This window comes from Pyxicephalus adspersus, chromosome 5, assembly GCF_032062135.1.
Source record: "Pyxicephalus adspersus chromosome 5, UCB_Pads_2.0, whole genome shotgun sequence".
In the NCBI taxonomy this organism is placed as follows: domain Eukaryota; kingdom Metazoa; phylum Chordata; class Amphibia; order Anura; family Pyxicephalidae; genus Pyxicephalus; species Pyxicephalus adspersus.
This window is the reverse complement of record NC_092862.1, coordinates 87,403,372-87,423,304: the sequence shown is the minus strand read 5'-3', so window position 1 is coordinate 87,423,304 and position 19,933 is coordinate 87,403,372. Positions and strand designations below refer to the sequence as shown.

The 19,933-nt window shown below is 38.8% G+C and overlaps 1 protein-coding gene across 5 annotated transcripts in view; it reads left to right on the top strand.

The window, feature by feature from the left end:
• SLC12A7 (solute carrier family 12 member 7) overlaps positions 1-19,933 on the top strand; it is a 198,807-nt gene that overhangs the window by 68,002 nt on the left and 110,872 nt on the right. For 4 of the 5 annotated variants that reach the window (XM_072412049.1, XM_072412048.1, XM_072412045.1 and 1 more), the window contains exons 5-9: positions 115-169; positions 1,911-2,041; positions 2,981-3,216; positions 4,925-5,130; positions 14,941-15,123. In XM_072412049.1, coding sequence (XP_072268150.1) covers positions 115-169; positions 1,911-2,041; positions 2,981-3,216; positions 4,925-5,130; positions 14,941-15,123 — 811 coding nt within the window. The remainder of the gene's footprint in view (positions 1-114; positions 170-1,910; positions 2,042-2,980; positions 3,217-4,924; positions 5,131-14,940; positions 15,124-19,933) is intronic. The other variant, XM_072412046.1, reaches the window with a different exon arrangement.

Genomic DNA, 19,933 nt, shown 5'->3' with positions numbered 1-19,933 from the left:
GCACCAGAGGCATAAAACCACTTTTTAGCTAAAACGGCTAGTATAATTGATTTGGTCAAATGTAATTGCTTTGCATATTGTACTTGGTAATCATTTACTTTGTTTACATTTTAGACAATGTTAACTGCTATATCCATGAGTGCAATTGCAACCAATGGAGTTGTACCAGGTAAGCTAACAAGGTAACCTTTATAGAAAGTCACTTAATGATGTTCATGCCTTACTATGGTATTGATGGGCATTCTTTTGGAGCAGATCCAAGTTTATCTAACTTTTCCACTTCTTTAACAGATCAGAGTCTACCAAATGTGGCAGTTTTGGAACAAACCATATAACACTACCAGGGATGCTTAAAAGGGTCAACCCTTTTTAAATATTTCCTAAACATTTTCTTCCTTACTGATTGGTTTATATGCAAACTGTTTTAAAATAAACTGTAATAAGACAAAAATTATTTGAATCCTTGAATGGCAAGACGTTAAATGCCTCACTTACAATTAATTATAATGCTGTCCCACTACAGTGTTTACTAAAACGGGAAACACTTGCATTATTAGAAACAGAAAGTGATGGTTTAGATGTTATCCTTCGCTATATCACCTCCAGTTTAACACATATATTTCCTGTTTGTGATACATGAAACTTCACCTGTTCCTCCCAGAAAAAAATCAAGGGTGAGCTAGTGGATCCCTGGCAATCTCTAAGACCTCTATATTCCTGTTGTTTTAATTGGGAGGAATCTTTGATTAATCCAGATGATGGTTGGCTAACCAAATATTGTCAGTGGGAATAATGACAATGATTTTATCTAATTTTCTTGCAGAAAGATGGAGCCATCTTTAGGCACTTTAGGCACTATCAATGGTTACATTGTGCATCATGTATGTCAGGATTGAATTTATGCAATCTTAATATACGTCTTGTGATGCATTTGCAGTATCATGTGACAAAGTACACCCTCTTTCAGTTCTCAGCTTTTATGTATCCGGACATAAAAAATAACAAAAAACAAAGCATTATTAATTATTTTGTAGATTTGCTGTGTGCTTGGGACCTTTGTCTTGGTGCATGATCAATTTTGGCCAAGCTTTAGCTGACACACAGATGGCTCATACTTTGGACTACTTTGGTATACAGAGGAGTTTAAGGTCAACCTAATGACTGCAAAGGTATCGGATCATGTGGCTGGTGTTTGGTTTTTGCCGTGGTGCTGTTCATTGGGACCAAACATCTCCATTTTGGTCTCATCTTTCCAAAGGGCATTCTTCCAGAAGTCTTTTTGTTTGTTGAGATGCAGCTTTCCAAACCTAAGCAATGCTGCCATGTTCTTTTTGGATAGAAGAGACTTTCTCCCATTTACTCTTCTAAACAAGTCATACTTGTTCAGTTTTTTTAAATTGTACTGTCATGAACATTTAACATCAAAACAGAGTTTTTTTTTTTTTTTTTTGCAATTTCTTTTGATCTTTTCACAGTCTGACATTTGGGGTGAATTTACTGGGTTGTGCACTCTTTGGAAGACTGAAAACTGAAAAATATTTTTCATCTTTATCAATGTGAAAAAGACTTAAATTGTTTGGATTTTGCTTTTCTGGAATCATTGCTGCTGACATGTGTTACCATACACCTGAATGCTAACTTTCAAAACATAAATTTGGAAAAACATTGCCCCAAAAAAATTATGCTTTTAATTTCCAGTCAGTGTTATTGTTACAGTCAGCAGTGTAGAATAAAAAACTAGAATAGGTGTTTTACTTATCGCATTTTAATGTTTGATCTAGAATATATCCTTAAATTTTACTGGCGTTTCAAGACGTAAGCAGAATTATGCTGGCGAGCTTTATTTTCATTTACTATTTAGTATATATTTTACCATTGTATTTTCTAACGTCATTATTTACCTTTTACAGCTGGTGGATCATATTATATGATTTCACGATCTTTAGGTCCTGAATTTGGAGGAGCTGTAGGCCTTTGTTTTTATTTGGGCACAACTTTTGCTGGAGCTATGTACATTCTTGGAACAATTGAAATTCTCTTGGTAAGTGTATCTATATATTTATATATTTTTAAAGCTGATTTCTGGGCAAAATAAAAAATGTAAAAGTTATATTTTTTTTTTTAGACAATTGCTCCTTTTAAATTATGCAGAGCAGACATGCTGCATGTTATATTGGAGCAGTAAGTAAAGTAACAGATCAAATCAGTATCACAGCCACAGGGTGTTTAAGATAATTGAAAAATCTTATTGGTCAAGATTTTCTTTAACATTTTCTATCTCTCAGTCTTGGACATTCGTACAGACTCCTCTTCTGTACTGAATTTGCCTATTCGGAGTTCACACTGTGAGCTTCTAGCAGTGTGCATAAGCAGCTTCAAGTCAAAACACGTTCTTCTGGGTGGTAGACATCCAGCACAATACAGTCCTTTCTTCTCAATCAGAACTATCCCTAATCATGGATATAGGAAATAGACATGGAAATCAACATCACGTGGAAGATTTTTTACAGCTTCTTGTTTTAAGGAAGCTCTGTACACCACACCGGCCAGCCTTCTCCCACCATCCATTATTTGCATGCTTTGCTGAGAACTGGTGATCATGTCAATAAATATAAAATCAGGTATGTAATGAAAGCAGGTTTTATTTAGTGATTTCATTTGCATTTTCTTAATGGCAGAAAGGTGGAACCCAGGAAAGGCAAAATATTAGCAAATGTGAAGTTTAACCTGCTTATATTTGTAAGTACTAAATCATTGTTTGGTTTGTGTGGTGACCCTTTATCCTCATAGACATTAACGGAGGTGCCACATATGATGTCCCTGTGCATTAGGCTATAAAATAGTTATTGTGCAGCCACTTTAAAGCTAAAAGAAAAACAACTATATAATATCTTTTTTGGCATTTTCAAGTTAGGATTGACATTTTTTAAATGATGGACTAAATTAATTAATACTCTGAATATATATTTTTCTTCTCCAGACTTATATATCACCAAATGCTGCAATATTCCCAATAGAACAAGATAATCCTCATGCCATGTTGAACAATATGAGAGTTTATGGGACATGCATAATTGCCATAATGGCCATAGTAGTATTTGTGGGTGTTAAGTATGTAAACAAGCTTGCTTTAGTATTTCTTGCTTGTGTGATTCTTTCCATTATGGCCATATATGCTGGAGCAATCAAATCTGCATTTGATCCACCAGATTTTCCGTAAGTAAATACATGCATTCCTATATGTTGTTTTTCTGCATTAAATTCTTGCTTGAAAGGAACTAAACATTTTTTGGCTGTTACAAGACATTTTTTTTTACCTCACTGAATGGCAGAAATGTAAAAATATGGTTAATAAAAGGTGATAATGGAGTGTTGTTCAATCCAAATATGACACATTGATAGGTCAGTAGAGAACAGGAATAGTGTCCTAGAGTTTCACATTAACCCTAACAGGGACTCCCATGTTACTCATCATAACTGCAGTAGAAACTCCCCTAAGGCAGCATGTAATTGTTGTTGTTTATATTGTTACACAGTATATAGCACTGACATATTACGCATCACTGTACAAAGTCCATAATCATGTCACTAACTCTCTCAAAGGGGATCACAATTTATTATCCGTACCTCAGTCATATGTCTTTAATACAGTCCAAGATCAATTTCGGGTGGAATTAACCTAACTGCATGTTTTTGTATTGTGGGGGGGGGGAAACCCATGCAAACGGGTAAAACTCCATGTAGATAGTGTTCTGGCCAAGATTTGAACTTAGGACCCAGTGCTTAGTGAATTTAGGATACCAGAGTGCTAAGCACTGAGCCACCATGCTACCCAGGTAACAGGTACTGTACTTTATAGCACATTACCTGTTACCGACTGAGGATGTTATGGTTTCGTCTATTACTACTTCTGCAAAAGGCAGTAAAAAATTACTGAAATGTTCTTATTACAGACAGCAGTGCCACAGATGAGGCAAAATTTACCTATACAGAATATATGATGTGTGGACCCTAATAGGGGGGATAGGAAGAAATGTATAAAATATTTTGTGTGGACCCTAACCGGGAACAGAAAGGAATGTAGGAAATATTTTGTGTAAATTTCCAGATAGACAAGTATTGTGTGGCCAATATGTAGCATGGCTAGTGGGAAGGGTTGTAGTACTTTCTGAGTACAGAGAATATTTGTGTGAATTTTGATTAAGATAAATAATAAATCTGTTTACCTTAGTGAATTTTTGCTTAACCAACTTTTTAAAGTCCATCCATGGGCACAACTATCCCAAAAGTTATCCCAACCCTATTCTCAGTGTACATGTTGAAGGTGTAAGTACATATTTTGTTATTAAAAAGAGATGGGTGCACACTATTTAGAATGAACAGGTATGCTGTTCAAAGGCCACCTGTCAAAGCCAAAAAAATTGTAATAAATCTAGAAACAGTGACCTGATATAATACACATAGGTGTCTATAATGTACATGAACAAACTATTTTACAAAGAAGATGGGGTATAGTGGTGACATAGGAAGCAATGCTTATATGAACGTTACAAGTAGTGTCACTTGTCCCTATTTGCCCAGGGCTATATACCCAAAGGGTGAAAAGGTGTTTTTAAACTAAGTAAAACGATACCACTGTTTTAGTGTGATGTTTTAAAAATATTTCAAATTGTACGTATATATGATGTAATTTATCACTGCCTTAAAAATCCTATGCTTCTTGATTGTTTTTGCATTATAAACCTATATGAATAGGTTTTCCAGAAACTGTAAATTGATTTTTTTTCTTTTTATCCAAAAGATGCAAATTCTAAGATTTGTTATTTAAAATAAAAAAGCTCATGTATTTCTTGTTATTTTTGTATATCAAATACATCCTTTCTATAATGACTGGTTTTGCTTACTAAACTCTTGTATTTTACAGCATATGCCTTCTTGGAAATCGTGTATTATCAGCACAAAATCTTAATATTTGTGCCAAAAACATTTCCAATGATACAGCCAATGATGTCCTCTGGAATAAATTTTGCACACCTGGAAACCACAGTTTAACTTGTGATGGCTATTTTTTGGCAAACGATGTAACTCGAATACAAGGAATTCCTGGAATTGCTAGTGGTGTTATACTGGGTAAGTCTGTTTTTGTGATACAGACTCTCTCATAAACCGTTTTGACAGTTTCTAAACAAGAAGTCAGTAATTGTTTCCTTTATCTGAATCTATCCTTTACAGTTGAACTAATAATATAATGCATCCTTTTAAAAATGCATGTTTGCTTGTATTTGCTTTCTGTCAGGCCTTTTTATCTCCTTGATTCCAGCACTGATGTCATACAGTGAAAATAGTCTCATACCATACATAGCAAAAGTGTTTTTTTTTTTTTTTGTTTTATTACATAAAAGAAAAATAAATGCCTTTATTACATTGTACCCTCCACTAGCAGCCCAAAAGAATGTTATTTATCAGTCAGGTTCTTGGACAGAAAACAGGTAAACCTTCATACAAACCTCTTTACAGTCTGACATAGTTACATAGTTACAAGTCCACTGGGGAAATAAACAAACATATCCCCAATATAAAACAGATATAGACATAGAAAATAGTCGTAGTTGGTCCAGAGGAAGGCAAAAAAACCCTGGTACAATTTGCTTCAACAGGGGAAAAAAATTCCTTCCTGATTCCATAAGGCATCGGATGTTCCTCAGATCATTGGTCACTGCTGTCTTTACTTTAAAGCCTTAATACCCAGATATATTCTGTGCTTCTAGAAAACCATCCAGCTTTTGCTTAAAGCAATCTATAGCAGTTACTGAAACTACTTCCTAAGAGAGCCTATTCCACATTTTCACAGACATTACAGTGAAGAATCCCTTCCTTATCCGGAGCTTAAACTTCTTTTCCTCCAGACACAAACAGTGCCCTCTTGTTCTTTGTAATGATCTTAAAAGTAAATAGTTCGGGGAAAAAAGAGTTCATCAAATACATCCTTTATATATTTAAAAAGGGGGATCATATCCCCCCTTAAACGTCTCTTCTCAGAGGAGAATACATTCAGTTCAGCTAATCTCCCCTCATAACGGAGTTCCTCCATTCCTTTTTTTAGCTTAGTTGCTCTTCTCTGTACTCTCTACAATTCCACAATATCCTTGGACTGCATATTTCAGATGTGGTCTGACTAATGCTTTGTACAGGGGCAGAATTATGTCTCCATCTCTGCAGTCTATTCCTTTTTAACCTTTTAACCGCCATTTTAGTTAGTGGCTTGCAAGTGCTTAAGGCCAATTTAGCAATTTTAGCAAATTTTGTTATTTCTTATTTGTAACATTTCCTTGCTACTAATTATTCCACGGTCACCTGTTGGTGTATTATAACAAAGTGGGGAAAGCATCTTTTGGAATTTTCATCATGTGTAGAAATTTTGAAAAAAGGGTTGTACACAGAGAGCCACATTACATTTGGCACACATATATCTAGACAAAGATTAGGCCTCAGGGATGCTGTAGGGAGAAGTAGGAGGTAGTAGGAAGAAGGGTAGGCAGTGTAGCAAGTTGTTGATTTTTATAACTTATTTGATTGGCCTGAAAGAATGTATCTAGAAAGAATACTGCTTACAAGGCCACTGCTGTAATGTGTATTTATGTCCACTTGTCACTAGGGGGGCAGTATGAGACTATAGTTTCTATACAGAGAGGAATCAGCTTACTGCTGGATCCTCTGACAGGAAGGAATGATCAAAGCATTCCAAGCATTCACAGCATCTCCAGTAAACCCTGCTGGGGCTTATTTGCACTGCTTATCTCACACGAGAGAACTGGGCTGGGGCAAACAAAAGGTTAATGCAAGAACATACTTTGCTAGCTTTAGATACTGCAGCTTGGCATTGCATGCTGCTATTAGGTCTATGATCTAACAGAACCCCCAGATCCTTTCCATTCCTGACTCCCCCAAATGTATTCCCCCTAGACAGTATAAAGCATGCACGGTATCCCCCAAATGCATAACTTTACATTTATCCATATTAAATGTCATTTGCCACTTGACTGTCCAATCAAACAGTACATCCAGGTCTTTAACACCCTAGCAGGGGTACTAGTTGTGTCAGTTTTTGATGCAAAAAGTGATCCTATTTTTTTTTTGCATAGAAATTTTTGTTATATTATTATTATATCATAAATTATAATATAATACATAATTATAAATCATTATTATGAAATATAATGAAATATTAGACCACAACAATGTAATTTATCAAAAAAAAAAATTTTTATCAAAAATTTCTCACTGAAATTTTCCAAACAAGGGTGCAGTATTATTGATAAATAATAATATAAATTAAATGCAGATTTTAGAAAAAAAAATGTATATTTTTAGCAGACATCCCGGGTGTGGTAGCTTTTGAACCAGGGTGGTGCACAAAGCCCAACATCACAGTCAGGACAGTAGAACCTGGTTTCCTTGCGTTTCTTCCTTCCTCTGTCATTGGTCTTTGAGCAGCAAACCACGCACTTACTTGTAGGTGCCACCTTCTTCTGGGTTGCTGGGATGTATTCAACGAAGTGACGACCAGTCAGGCATTCTGGGTTGACAACGGTGAAAGCACGACGTCCAGGTCTATTCATAGCCACTGATGATGTTTAGTGATTCTTGACTATGGATTCGGAAACAAACAAAATGAAGTCTGAATGATTCACAGGCCTCTGACTATTTTTTTTATACAGAACATAGGCATTCCATAGGCATTGCTCAACAAGATGCCTGAAAATCTTTTTGAAGCACTTCCTTTGCTGTTTCCTCATCGCTGGGTGGAATGTCATGGTTTGGTGAGTTCTGTCGACACCTCCCATGGTGTTGTAGTCAATCACCACCTGTGGCTTCATTAATTCTTTCCCACGTTTTGTGTGTACCAGAACGGTGGAGGCATCAAGGACAGTACTTATCAGGCACACATCTTTCTTGTCACGCGATCTTAGGGCCATCATCTTTTCTTTCTGCCTGGCAACAATTATTCCTGTCTTCAGCTTCCATTTTGCAAATAGTGATGGCAGGTTGCGCCGGTTAGCCCTAACGGTTCCTTAGGCATCTGTTCTCTGTTGCAGAAGGAGCTCATAAAGCTCAGGAGAGGTGTAGAAATTTTCAGTTATGACACAATAGCTCTGATCTAGCAATGGCTCAATGCAGGATAGCACTGAAGATGTTGCCAGTCCATAATGGCTGTATCTGGGGTTGAACTGTGTCCCTTTTCCAGTGTACTGTACCATATTCCATATGTAGCCAGATGAGGATTTGCACAGCATATAGGTCTTCACGCCAAATCGTGCCCTCTTTGACGCAATGTACTGCACCCAGCTGAGCCTCCCCTTGTAAGCCATTAGACTTTCGTCAATGCTGACATTTACTGCAAAAAATTTGTCTTCATTTGTCTATACCAGCGATGTATAGTGATAGGCAGAACCAAAAAAAACTCTTCCACTAGATGGCAGCAGGTAGCTAATTTACGTGTCTGACTTTTTGGTGGTGTTCCGTGGGATTTTTCTAATTCTAAAATGTGCTGCGACTAAGAAAGGTTGGGAAACACTGTGTTAGCAAACACAGAGCAGCATATATGTTTGCATGGAAAAAAAAAAATAGCAAAAACTTTCAAAAAGTTAGCAAACACAGAGCAGCATGCATGCTTACATAAAAAAAAAAAAAAAATCAAAAAGTTAGCACAAAGCAGCATACATGTTGGCATAAAAAAAAATGTAAAAAGTTAGCAAACACAGAACAGCACATGTTGGCATAAAAAAAAATTTAGCCAAAAATTTCAAAACGTTAGCAAACACAGAAGCGGCTTACCTGTTTGTCTAAATTGCAACAATTTTTCGATAACTTCATCGGTCAAAAACAACTTCAGGTATGCCTGGGGGTCGTCGCATTCACCCTCAATTTTCATCCCAGGTGTGCCGTGAATGGAAATCTTGGCGGTGCTGCCTGGTCCGCATAAAGGTCAATGGAGCACCATGTGCGCACAGCACTGACCTCGGGTTCAGAATCGTTGCTCAGTTCACTTTCGTTCAGTGACAAATTTCCTGGTGAATCACTATCGCTCGATTCCACAAGGGACTCCCGACAATCGCTATCGCTGCTTTCAAATTCCTCCAAAGTGGCACTTGCGACGGTGAGATGCCTTTTGGATGACATGCGGTCTCCAGCAATCAGTCAGGAAAAATCAAGGTCAAAGACAATGAAATTATACATTCAGGAAGTGATTTATAAGCCATCAAAACGTCAGATCAAGGTCAGGGCTAATAGTGGGCAAAATGTAAATCGGGGCACTGGGCAATTTTCCGCCCCCAGAATCCATCGCATCACCCGGAAGATGTCACACATCTTGCCCGGTGATGTGGTGGGGATGTCCCCGCTCTGCTCACATCACCCAGAGGCTGATCTCCGGGTGATGTGAGCAGCTGCAGAAAATTCTGGGGGTGATGCCAGCAGGAAATCGCCGCTGGCATCACCCCTGGAATTTACGTTTGGTGATCGCATCTACAGTTAGATGCAGAAATCGTGCATGGTGCATTGCATCTAACAGCAGATGCGTGCAGCAGGGTGGCGGGGACCCGGGCGGTATTTTACAGAGTAATCTGCTTTTAAATTTCCTGCCCGGCCACACCCCCTCCCCGACAGAGAGGCGCCCTGACATCACAGCGGGATTGTCCGATCGCCGCTGGAGCGCGTGGCTAAGGTAAGGGGGACCCCCAGAGTTACCCCGAGTGTGACTCGGGGTTACCACTTTTTGCATAGTTTTCCCACCCCGAGTCACACTCGGAATTACCGCTAGGGGGGTTAAGCCAGTTATCCATACATTTACAGATTGACTTTTCTAAATCTATTCACCCTAACTTGCATATTAACCGTCTGTGGAGTACTGTGTCAAATACTTTGGCCAAGTCTAAGTACACTGTATTAGCTACCCCACTGTCTACCTGTTTACTTACTTCCTCATAACAAGAGAGTAAATTTGTTTGACAATTTCGGTCGGTTTTTTGAAGCCATACTGAGTATCACCTATAATATTCTTTTCTACCAGAAACACCTCTGTGGTTCTTTATTAAGCTTTCCAGGACCTTTCTAACTATGGACATTAAACTAACCGGTCTGTAGATCCCTTTTTGAAGATAGGAACCACATTGGCCTTATGTCAATCCATTGGTACCATGCCAGTGATTAAACATTACAAAATTACAAATATTGGCTTTGAAATAACTGAGCTCAGCTCTTTGAGGACACATGGATGTAATCCATCAGGTCCTGGTGCTATGTCAACCTTAATTTTGCCCAACTGTTTCTCAATTATATCAATTTTGAGCCATTGTGACTCATTTAAGGCAGTGACATTGCTATTATGAATTTGGACTTGAGCTCTGCCATATTTCTGTGTACACAGAGCTAAAAAAAAGTGTTTTCTTTATCCCTAGTTACCAACCCAGAGACATCCTTTAGGGGGCCTACATGCTCAGATGAGAAAACCCCTCATGATTGCTTTATGGGCATCCCAAAGCGTAATTGGCAAGGTTACAGAAGAGCTGTTGACCTCAAAATAAAAGTGCAGTTTTTGTTCTATCTCCAGAGCGCCCCCAAGGGAGTGCACAATAACGTATCATTCAAGCGCCAATGGAATTTAGCAGACCGAGGAATGAGCGAAACACATTTCATTAAAATTCGAGAATGGTCTGACCAGAGGGTAGTCAAAATCCTCATTCTACGGACCAAGGGAAGAAATGTGAGTTTAGTAAAAAGTATGGTCAATTCAAGTCAGGCTCCTATGCGATGATGAATAAAATGTATAATCTTTCATTCTAGGGTTGGTTTCTCTCCATACATCAAGCAAATTGTTTTGTAAAAGTCATTCCGAGAACTTTTGTGACTGGGGTGACAAAACTTTGGCACTGCTTGGATCAGAATGGTCCATTTTAGGATCCAGTATCAGATTGGAGTCACCCATCAGCAATAATATACCCTTCACATGTTATTGATAACAGAAAATAAATGAGTCAGAAATCGCCCTTGGTGGTTGTTCCGTGCATAGTAAGTGGCCAGAGTGATTTCGGCATCATAGATTTTCCCCTGCGATAGTAGGTAGCGGCTAGTAGGGTCCACTACCTCCAACTCACAGCTAAAGGGTACAGATCTATGGAACGTTAGCAATACCCGCCTCTTCTTTTCAGTAAATACCGATTGAAAAACTTGCGGGTAGTTTTTATGGAAATATCTCGGCTTTGACGATTGTTATGTCACGGATATAATTTGTGACAGTTTATGCAAATATTGATGGGTTCAATTTGAAGTGTACAAAGAGAGATAACACACAGACTTGAAAGATTATACTACTTATTAATAAAGACAGATAGATAAAACAATGCAGTTACAAAGACTTAGATATAACAAAATTACTTAGCTGCGGAAGTGAGTTGCATTCATCCAAAGAGTCTTCCAAATTAATGGCTTGGCAGATGGTCAGAAAACATGTTCCATACGGTTAGTTCTGGTCAAAACTAGTTAATTAGGTATGGCACTGTGTTTTTAACTACTCAGGAAGGAACTAAGACAATGGCCAGTGTTTGACCAGTACTGACCAACGATCATCCTTTAACCAGCATTTTACCTTATAAGGATACCAGTTAAAGAATATGCTGCATTCCTTTAGGATGACCTCGTTTATGGTATACATATACCAGTATATACTGGTGAAGCATTATTGTTGGTGAGACATAATTGACATTAAATGAACTTGTGCTAACCCAACGACGATCACTAAATTAGGCATTGGCAGAGCAGAAAACATCAGAGCAGCGCTGGGATAGATAGAGCATAACATACCTAGAACATGACCGCAATTGGCACTGGCAGCAGCCAAAAGACACATACTGTAGAACATAAAATATAAGAACCGATAAGGAAAAAAACCCAGAAAAAATCCAGTCATATACTGGAATACCATTGCAGTACCAGTATGATACCACCAGCCCAAGCAGACTTCCATCATGCCTGACGGCAAGATTAGTAAGGGGGAGGGGGTCACCATATTCCCCATGTGTGAGCAGCTTTGAACCTAAAATAGGCCTACACATGTAACTAGACCCTTGCAAAAGTAAACCCTGCCGAGATAAAAAAATCAGCAAACCATATAGGAAATACAGAAATGTAATTAGACGCTATGAATTAAGCCAATAACAGCGTCCTGGTATGCTTACAGTGTCCACGGAATCTATCACAGAGGAAGGAAACTTTCAGATGTGCAAAGAAAAAAGGCACAATGAGAGTAAAACATCTCTAAATGGGAGATGTTAATGTGAGGTTGCTTCAACCATCGGGTGTAGGGGAGCTTCCTTGACGTGGCGAAGGCCTATTAGAAGGTGTCCACTTATTTCTCACGACTTTTTCCTATACGGGTGTTAGGTGGGAAGCTTGCTGCGGGCATAGTGGAGACCTGGCTGGAGAGGCGGAATCGGGAAGGCACAGCTTGAGATGCTCAAAAAGGTCCTGCGCTTCTTCAGGAGTAGATACTGCATGTTGATTCTTGTAGGTGAATCCCCAGCGATATCTTGACATTGTAAAATGATGCGGTATGGCTTCAGAGCCTATCTTTTTTGGATAGTTTGAGGAGCTAAGTCCGCAAAAATCTGGTATGGAAATGACTGGAAGGTTAGGTCCCTTTTTTTCCAAGATGCTTTCATGATTTCTTCTTTTGTTTTATAGAAGGTAGGATGCACAACAATATCCCTGTGCGGTCCCTCTAACTTCTTGGGACCCAGCGTGTGATGTATGCGGTCAAATTCCAAATGATCAGGAGGAATGTTGGGGAGTAACTCCTGCAGCAATGCTAAAGTAAAGCCATGTAAGTCCACAATTGACTCAGGCATCCCTTTTAAACGAAAGTTGCACTTGCAGTTACGATTCTTGAGATCCTCAATACTATTCATTGCCGCCTGTAAATCCCTTTGTAAGGTATTTAGATCTTGCTCATGAGCATCAATCACTTTAATAGTGTCATCCATTTTAGTCTCCAGGTCATTAATACGTTATCCCAGATCTCTAATCTCTTTGGTCAGGCTGCGGGAAAGCTTGTCAGTAGCCTGGTTCCTTCTGCAATAGCTGTTTAAATTGCCCCAGTAGTGCTGCATCTCTACAGGCAGGAGTTGGCTGTGCACTAGGCACAGACAGGGAGAAACCGTTACTAGAGTTCTCATCTACAGGCAGCTGGATAGCAGGGGATGCCTCCCCATACTCAGCTGCCTCTCTCACGTCCGCCATCTTAAGCTGAGACCTTGTGGTTGGAGTCGCAGGAATTCTCTGCTGAGAGCGACCAAAGCCCAAATTTTTCCCCATCTAAGGCTGCACAGTGTTTAAAAGGGATCCGTTGGAAAACTTACACGCCGTAGATCATCTGGAGGCTTCCGTGCTTGTGGCTGCACACATGGGAGATCCGGAGAGCGATCAAAACACCGCCATCTTGATCGGCTGCTCGCGAGTGCCCCCCATTTACCAGTTATTTTTTGTCACCAATTCACTTCCAATTCATGTTACATTTCATGCCAATATCCCCAAACAAGACGCCAGGGAAGTAAATGAGTCTGCCTCTTGATTTTTGCAATTTGAATGAATAATACTGACAGTTCAGTCTATTGCAATAGAAAATTAGGTTGTAAAATTAGACCTCTTGAGAGAAAAAAAAGGGGGTAGTGTTACTTTGTAACACTTTTGGGGGGGTCTCATTCTTTGAAGCTTTCAGTTCCCCTCGTCTTTTGTTTTCTCTGGAAGTCCGGTACCCTTTAGATCGGTGTCTGTGAGTCACTCTGAAGCTGTTATTCACAGAGCTTGTGGTAAATGTGGCTGGCTTGGATGGCTCCACCCCCGGAAGTCCCGGACATCCCTGAAATTCTGACTTTTCTATTTACTACAGTAAAATGTCATCTGATGGAAAAAATGTTTCTGGATTGAATTTTAGCTATTTTGGATAAGCAAATTTGAAGGGAAACTGGAGCCATGGGGAAAAAGCGAACCTGACAGGGAAAAACAAATAAAATCTGTAAAAATAGGGTCAAATCCATAGTTGAAAAAAATATAGCCCATAGTGACATACCACTACAATTTTCTTTGAAAAAAGCTAAACACCTGCAAATTAAAGTGCCGTTAATGGCCTGCACAATACAATTTTACTGCTTTATAATTGATTTCAGCCAAGACAATGCCATGCTTCTATTACTCAACACCCCTGGTTATGTGAGAGTGAAGATCTCACTTTAGAAGTCCTGCCCCATGTATCTTGTCATTTAAATGACTCAGAAGCATGTAATTGACCTGATTCTCTTCCTATTCATACAGTCCAAGGCTCTCCCAGCTTTTTAAACCAAAAAGCATAGTTCCTCAACAAGGGCTACTTTAGGGAACAATAGGGTTCTAGGGGTTATTTGAGCAACCAGGTTTTCTTCCCACTCACCATCTCGCTAATATATTGTGAGCTGTAGATCTAGTAATAATAGAAAGGGTTTACTAAGGAACTCAAAGTTCTCCCCCTGAGATAAAAAGTTTAAGAAAGGCTGTCATAGAGTTTAAAACTCTATACCCACAGCTAGTGCCTTACGCTGTAAACTGTAATATTACATAAAAAATCCAAACATAGTCAAATCTTGATTAGCAAGGATGATGTAGCCCAAAGATCATATCTAGGAAGAAAAGAAGGCAAAAGATATTGGTGACCTCTGATGAAATTGGGACATCTGAGGTTAGTTCCACTTTAAAGCTCAGTGGGTGCAATTGATACAGGTATGCTTTTCAGTTTCAAAATAATGATTACGACATATGCAATGATTAAGGCATGATGTAAAGCTGATTTGCTCTCATTTTATAACAAAAATGTTTTTTCCCTAAAGAATTTTTTTTTTTCCCTAATGGTAACAGATAATCTTTGGAGTGCTTATAGTCCAAAAGGATCAGTAATTGAGAGAAACCAGACATCATCACTTTCTTCAGGAGAAAGTCAGAAAGCATACAGCCAAAATTATGTCTTGACAGACATCATGACTTACTTTACAATGCTGGTTGGAATTTACTTTCCCTCAGTTACAGGTGAGAACCTAATTGGTAAGTAAAATTATTTTATTGCGGTCTACAATTCAGTTTGAAATATACCTCTAGGGCGTGGCAATATTCAGGGATATTTTCCACACACACAGCAAAAACCAGGGGATCCCAAGATGGCTGCCGCAGCAGCAGGCTCCACACACAGCCACAAGGCTCCTTCTACTTAGCACCATGCGGTGCAGACTACTAGCATGGATAGCACTGTCTCATCAGGTGAGCTTCCATCCTCCTCTACCATGGCTGAAATTAAAGCCTTTTTAAGCCCTTTGCCTAATAGAGTGGATTTGAAAGCCCATAGCCACCGTCTTGAGGCTTCCTTTAAACAAGAAGTGGCAGAACTTAAAAAGAATCTTGAAGCCACACAAGAGGCAGTTACTGTACTGTGGGCAGATCATGCTACATTGTCTACCAGGTTGAACACTACTGAAATCCTACTTCATGAGTACACCCCCAAATTTAATACGCTCTTTGATTCCATTTATGATTTGGAAAATCGCAATAGGCAAAACAATGTGCGAATTCGGGGGTTGCCAGAGGCTACTACCGCTCCTGATCTGGTGGCTACCGCCAAAAGTGAATTTATTATGCTATTGGGCCGTCCTGTGGACACAGATATCCTTATTGATAGAGCGCATAAAGCCTTAGATCCAAAACCATCTGACCTTACTTATCCAAGGAACGTTATCTGCAAGATCCACTACTTCATTGTCAAGGAGAAAATTATGGCGGCAGCGCGCCAAAAACGTTTCTTGGATAATAATGGGGCCGAATTGCAATTCCTTCCGGATTTATCAAGATGTACCCTGGCCCTTCGCAGGGCATTGAAAACCCTTTTAGATATGCTTAGATCAAGGGACATACCATACCGCTGGGGCTTCCCCTTCCAACTACAGGTCCTTTTCAACTGTCAGGTCTTGATATTTAAAAATGAAGAAGATCTCCCCACGATGATGTCTACCCTGAATCTCCCGCCAATTGCTTTACCTTAAAGATCCCAAGCTCAAACGGGACTGAAATAATCTATGCATGCTTCTCTCACTGCTTAGCTGGACCAAGGACTCCTTTGGTCGTCATGAGGTGCAATAGGAATTTTCTGGCAACCCACAGTTAATACCCCAAGAGGCTTCACTCACATTCTCCGGATGTCTGAGGACAGTCCACATCACAATAGAACACTTGTGACTTTGCTGAATAAAGTCTTCATCATATCCTTTTTACAGGGCTAGGCCCTTTGTAGTGTCTGTGTTATTTTGGGGGTTTCTCTATGTTCTAGTGACTAAACTGTAGTTTGTTGTTAGAGTCTTTATGTTAACTCTAGACGAGGTTGCACTATTGTTTTTACAAAGATGCCACTTGCACTTTATACAGAGGCACGTATCTATGATTAAGGTTACACTCAGGTGCAGAGCCTTTCAATATCCTTTACTCTCTTTGGTACATAGCCCTCCACTCCCCCAAGTAGGGCTCTTACTCTAGGAAGATTTTTGTTTGGACTTGTTATCAAGTCCCTTGTACTTTTAGTGCAAGTGTGAGTATCTATAATACTTTTTTGCTTTTTTCTTTCCCTTTATCCCTTCTTTTTTGTCTTTTTCAGTACTCCTCATGACTTTCTTGAGGTCTCATCCCCTCCTCATTCTCATTATAAATGATACAGCCTTATAGACACAGTATCAATGGCACCATTGAAGCTATGTACCTATAGTGTGCAGGGTTTTAACACCCCTAACAAATAATCACAAATTCCGTACCATCTTCACAAACAGAAAGTGCAAATTAGTATGCTTTAAAAGACCCATTTTCGAACAGACAGCGTCCCGTCTATGCGAAATAGATACTTTTCCACCTGGTATCATAGTACATTTACAGAGTCCAAATCTAGAGGAGTGTCTATAGGAATCCATAAATCATTTCCACATGTACTATTAGTGCAACAATCAGATCCTAATGGTAGATTTCTATTCCTGAAACTTTTATTCGAGGGGAGGAAATATACCATTGCTAATATTTATCTGCTTAACCAATACTCCATTTCCTGTGGTTCTCAAATATTACGCAACCTTATGCAATTTCGAGAGGGAGTAGTGATATTGGGCAGAGACTTTAATTTTGTTTTTGATCCAATGTTAGATTCCTCATCGAAATCCACAACATGTTCCCATGCAAAATTGTCTAAATTTACGAAATTATTACAAGACTTTTCATCAGTGGATGTGTGGAGAGTAACCCATCCAGATGACAGAGATTATTCTTATTATTCACCGGCGCAAGCCTCGCACCATAGACTGGATGCATTTTTAGTGTCCCAATACCTACTGACTATGCCGCATTTAGTGACTATTGGAAATTTCCTGTGTTCAGATCATGCGCGTGTCTATCTGCTGCTGGATACCTCTCAACCGTTTTGTTCGGAAGTAGTTGGAAATTTAATGATAATCTTAAGGATCCAACATGTATAAATGATTTAACTAAAATTTTCAAGGATTTTTTTGTACATTCAGGAGGCTGACTTGACACCCATGCCATTTCAATGGGAGGCATTTAAATGTGTTTTAAGAGGTCATTTTATCAAACATGCTTCTTGGTTGAAAAAAGAGAAAACAGCAAATATTAAACTGCTGCTGGAATCCATTTCACAATTGGAAACCAAACACAAACAAAACCCTGACCTGGATACGTTAATTATCTTATCCTAACACTGCCAACACCTGAGGACAATATTGGATGAATATTCTTTGAGGCTCAGAGATAGGACAAGGAAAACATTTTACCAATATGGTGATAGACTTGGCAAACTGCTTGCTAGAGCACTCCACTTACGTCTGGTTACTACCTCCATCCCATATATTGCATCTTCCAGAAGTGGGAAACTGTATAATCCCACTGAGATTGTAGCTTCTTTTAAAGGACTTTTAATGGTTAGCATATAATCAACTATGGGCATATAGTCTGACTTCACACCAAATTTCCTTGGTTCCTAGAACACCCTCGGAATTTGAGAGGCTGATTTTACAAAATGAACGAGTGACACATGGAGTGGCATATATATATCAACTTTTATTGCAGGTTTTGAGACCAGGTTTGCCACACTTTATGAAATTTAGGGAAAAAGATTTAGGGATTTCACTGAACCAGGAACAAATCTTTAAATCATTCATCTTGACCCATAAGATGTCAAGATCCGGTAACGACCAAGAAAGGTCTTATAAGATGATCAGTAGATGGTACAAATGCCCGATGAATATACATAAGATTTGATCAGACATACTCACCTACATGTTGGAGATGTGACCAGGCACAGGGATCTATGATACATAATTGGGACTCATGTCCTCCCATCCATATTTTCTGGCAGAAAATCTTTCCTTTTTTAACAGAATTACAGGCTCTGATATACATCCTCACCCTACCATTACTCTCACCCCGGGTCCTTTAAAAGTTTTAGGAAGGATTTGCTGCATTTCATCACAGCTGGCCAAAAGGGTGATTGCCAGGCACTGGGGTACCTCTGTATTCCCTTCTATGACAGAATGGTTATGTGAAATCAACGACATTGAGGCCATGGAATCCTAGATCCCGTGGGAAGAAAATAGGCTACACATACCACATGGGACATATGAATACATTATAAAGATTCTCTGGTGCTCCGCTTTTACCTTTCATAGGATCCCTCTATGGATGTAATATAAGGGTTATCCTTGATGTTTAGATTTCTTCTGATTTATTTAGAACGTGGAGCATAGAATGGGCAATGTATACACCCAGCTCGGCTGAGCTCAATACTTTTTTGATATTACTGAATGGATAATATGCATATTGAATGTAATGGAAATGTGATGTGTTTTGATACTGTACCTACATGTGCTTTTTTGTCTTTTTTTTTTTTTTTTCTTCTGCATATATACCCGGGATTATGTATTGTTTATTTGGCTTGTCTATTTGTTATATTTGGTGGTAACTACCCCACCCTTTTTCTCTTTCTGTCTCCCTCCCTTTGTTTGTTTTATGGAAAATTCAATAAACACTGATAATACATAAAATATACCTGTACCAAAATGAAAATAAATAAAGGTGATTGTGGAAGGGAAAAAAACAAAATGTAAAACCTCATAGACAATGATTGACACCACATAGTAACATTTAAATGCAGCTGCCTGAATATTGATTAACTAACTTTGTATTTGTTTTATAACTCTAGGGAGACAAATTTGTAAAACTTTTGCTTTAAAAAACAAAGGGCACATTTATGTAATATATTCAGCAGAATGCTATGAGTTATTGTAATATTTTTTGCATTTGTTTACCATTTATAACCTGAAAAGATCCTGTAACAAAGGGGGCTAACATGGCTTTCCTCCATCAAATGAATGATGAGTGGTTACAGCAGGGTCTGTAGGGTGGGACTTTGGAACCTCAAGAAAAATGATTTTGGGATAGCAACAGAAGTGTAAAGTAGCAACAGACGAGACTGTAAAGTGGTGACAACAATGGTTGGGAATGTAAAGTAGATTTGTAGAAGGCACTTACTCTATCTTAAGTGTAAGTTGCTGGGAGCCAGGGTCTCCTCTTCTATCCCTCCAAACTAACATTTTTTTTTTAAATAGATTAAGAGCCTAGATTGGTAAAGCAGTATAATGTTGATAGGATAAGGGTTCACCTCCCTGCATCAGGTTGTTTTAGTATAAGTGGGGGGCAGAAAAGGGGAGGGGGCTGGTAGTAGGCTAGAAGCTATAGTGATCAATATTTGCTGCATTTCATGTAAAATATATTATAATATAAATATATAATATGGGGAGCGTCTGTGTATTTTCCC